The following is a 2457-nucleotide window of genomic DNA, read 5'->3' as shown; positions in this document are numbered from 1 at the left end:
GCGGTGACGTCGTCGCAGGCAACATCCCGGATTCCAGCCGGTGGACTTGCGGTGTCACCTCCCAAACGTTGGACCCACCGTTGGGTCTGAGGGCAACTGGAAGCCTTGGGTTACCCCTACGGCGTTGAGGGATCATGTGGTCAGCGTAAACGGGGGTCACCATGGCCAGGGACACCTTCCACTAGACCAGGTTGCTCCAACCCTCATCCAGCCTGGCCTTGGACACTTCCAGGGATGGGGCACCCACAGCTTCCCTGGGAAAATGTTCTCATTGAGTCTGGGGTCAACCACAGTCCCACCCCCAACTTCAGTACCGATGATTCTACGGGAATGGGAAGATCAACTGTTGGATTTGATGACCCTAAAGGTCTTTTCCAGCCTAACAGACTCCGATTTCCCGCCGAGGTAGTCATTGCGTCTAGCTTATCGACCGGGACTCGGGCACCACCAAGCACTCCCATGCCAGCCCCCCCCCCACCAGAAAAAGGGAGCGGGGGGTCCCTGCGTGGCCACAAGTTGAGTTGGTGGGTCCAGTCTGGGCATTTTATTCAATAATCCTCACTCCACCCCATTTTAAGGACCGGTTGGGATCCAAAAGTAGTTGTTACGATTTTTTCCCGTGTCACAACCGGACCTACTTCAGGAAAAACGGGATGAAGTCAAGGATGGTTGGAGGGTTGGGTTGTGACGAGTCTGGGCGGAGATGGATTTGGGAATAAAGAGTGAGAGCCGCCAGCGCCTTAACCCAAAGGGGTCAACGGGATGAGAAGAACAAGGGTCCCGCTACCCGAAGACCGACGTAGGCACCCCGCGTCGCTAGCGGCGGGCTCCAACCCTGGGCGTGCCAACACTCACACAACCGCGGTCATCGGGTGAGACACGGGGCACATCCGCGGCCGACCGGCCGACAGACTCCGGGCATCCCGAATTCTCTTGCTCTTGGGCTGCGGGAGGCCCGCCTGGACTCGCCGGTGGATCGCCGCATCCCGCGCCCGCCCCGCGCCGGACCTTCCCTCTCAGCGTGCGGTCGCGCAACACCCTGGTTTTCCGGTGACTCTCCCGGTGCTTCCTGCAGCGGGAGGCGTGGTGGAAGGTTTTCTTGCAGGTGGCGCAGGTGTAGGATTTTTCTCCCGTGTGGATCCGTCGGTGCACGAGGAGGAAGTCATTGGCCTGGAAGTTCTTCCCGCCGTCGGAGCATTCGGAAGTCCCCCCCTCGCTGTGGAGCTGCTGATGCTCCAGGGTGGCCGTGAGGGTACCAAAACATTCCCCACAGCTGGGACACCTGAAGGGTTTCGCCTCGGCGTGACTCCGCTGGTGCCTCCGAAGGGTCGACCGGTCGCGACAGCCCTTCCGGCAGCAGGGACACCTGAAGGGTCTCTCTCCCGTATGGATTCGTCCGTGTTTCAGGAAGGATCCTCCGTGCCGGAAGGCCTTGCTGCACTTGGAGCACCTATGGGGTGACGCTGTTGCGTGGGTGGCGCGGTGGAGGACCTGAGCTGACTTTTCCTGGAATTTTTTACTGCAGTAGGGACATTTGTAACGTCCGTCCCCTCGCTGACCTTCCCGCTGCTTCTTCCCGTGGGTTTTCCTGTGTCGGATGAGTCCCGAGCTGTCCTTGTAGCTCTGCCCGCAAACCACACACCCGTAGGGTCTCTCCGTGGTGTGGCACTGCCGGTGTCTCACCAGTTGGCAGCTCAACCGGAAGCTCTTTCCGCACTCGAGACAACCGTAGGGTTTGTCACCGGTGTGGATTCTCCGGTGGCCGACGAGGTCCGAACTGGTGCTGAAGCTCTTCCCGCACTCGGGACACTGGTAGGGTTTCTCCCCGGTGTGGACCCGCTGGTGGACGATTAAGGTCGATTTCCGGTTGAAGGGATTCCCGCACGCCGAGCACTGGTGCGGCTTCTCTCCCGTGTCCCCCCGCCGATGGAGACTCAGGTACTTCCTCAACATGAACTTCTTCCCGCACACGGGACACGGGAAAGGGCTCTCCTTGCCGTGGGTGGCTTTGTGGAGCAGCAGGTACCTCCTGGCCTGGAAGGCCTTCCCGCAAACAGGGCAGACGTGGGGTTTCTCCAGGGCGTGGATCTTCCGGTGGGTGCAGAGGGTGGAAGTGAGCCGGAAATGCTTCCCGCAGTCCAAGCACCGGTAGGGTTTCTCCCCCGTATGGACCCGTTCTTCCGTTGGGTGCAGAGGGTGGAAGTGAGCCGGAAATGCTTCCCGCAGTCCAGGCACCGGTAGGGTTTCTCCCCCGTATGGACCCGTTTATGCCTGTTGAGAGACGACCCGATCCGGAAACTCTTCCCGCATTCGTTGCACGTGAAGGGCTTTTCCCCGGTGTGGATGCGCAGGTGGGGGGTGAGGTAGGACTTCCGACTGAACACCTTCCCGCAGTCGGGACAGCTGTAGCGACCCTTGGGAACAACCCCTCCCGCCTCCCCCGCGCTGCTCTTCCCG

At 60.7% G+C, this 2457-nt stretch overlaps 1 protein-coding gene across 1 annotated transcript; it reads right to left on the bottom strand.

Annotated features, from left to right (window-relative positions):
• Window positions 1-816: 816 nt before the first annotated feature.
• Window positions 817-2450, bottom strand: LOC104506744 (zinc finger protein 345-like; the record flags this gene model as incomplete). Its single annotated transcript, XM_010147795.1, is given in 2 exon segments — window positions 817-2178; window positions 2181-2450. Coding segments are annotated over 2 exon segments (1632 nt in total), but the record flags the coding sequence as incomplete, so codon positions are not given.
• Between the last annotated feature and the right edge of the window lie 7 nt (window positions 2451-2457).

Source organism: Eurypyga helias, unplaced genomic scaffold (assembly GCF_000690775.1).
Source record: "Eurypyga helias isolate BGI_N326 unplaced genomic scaffold, ASM69077v1 scaffold26222, whole genome shotgun sequence".
Lineage (NCBI taxonomy): Eukaryota > Metazoa > Chordata > Aves > Eurypygiformes > Eurypygidae > Eurypyga > Eurypyga helias.
The sequence above is the reverse complement of the archived record's forward strand: the minus strand, read 5'-3'. Positions and strand labels throughout refer to the sequence as shown.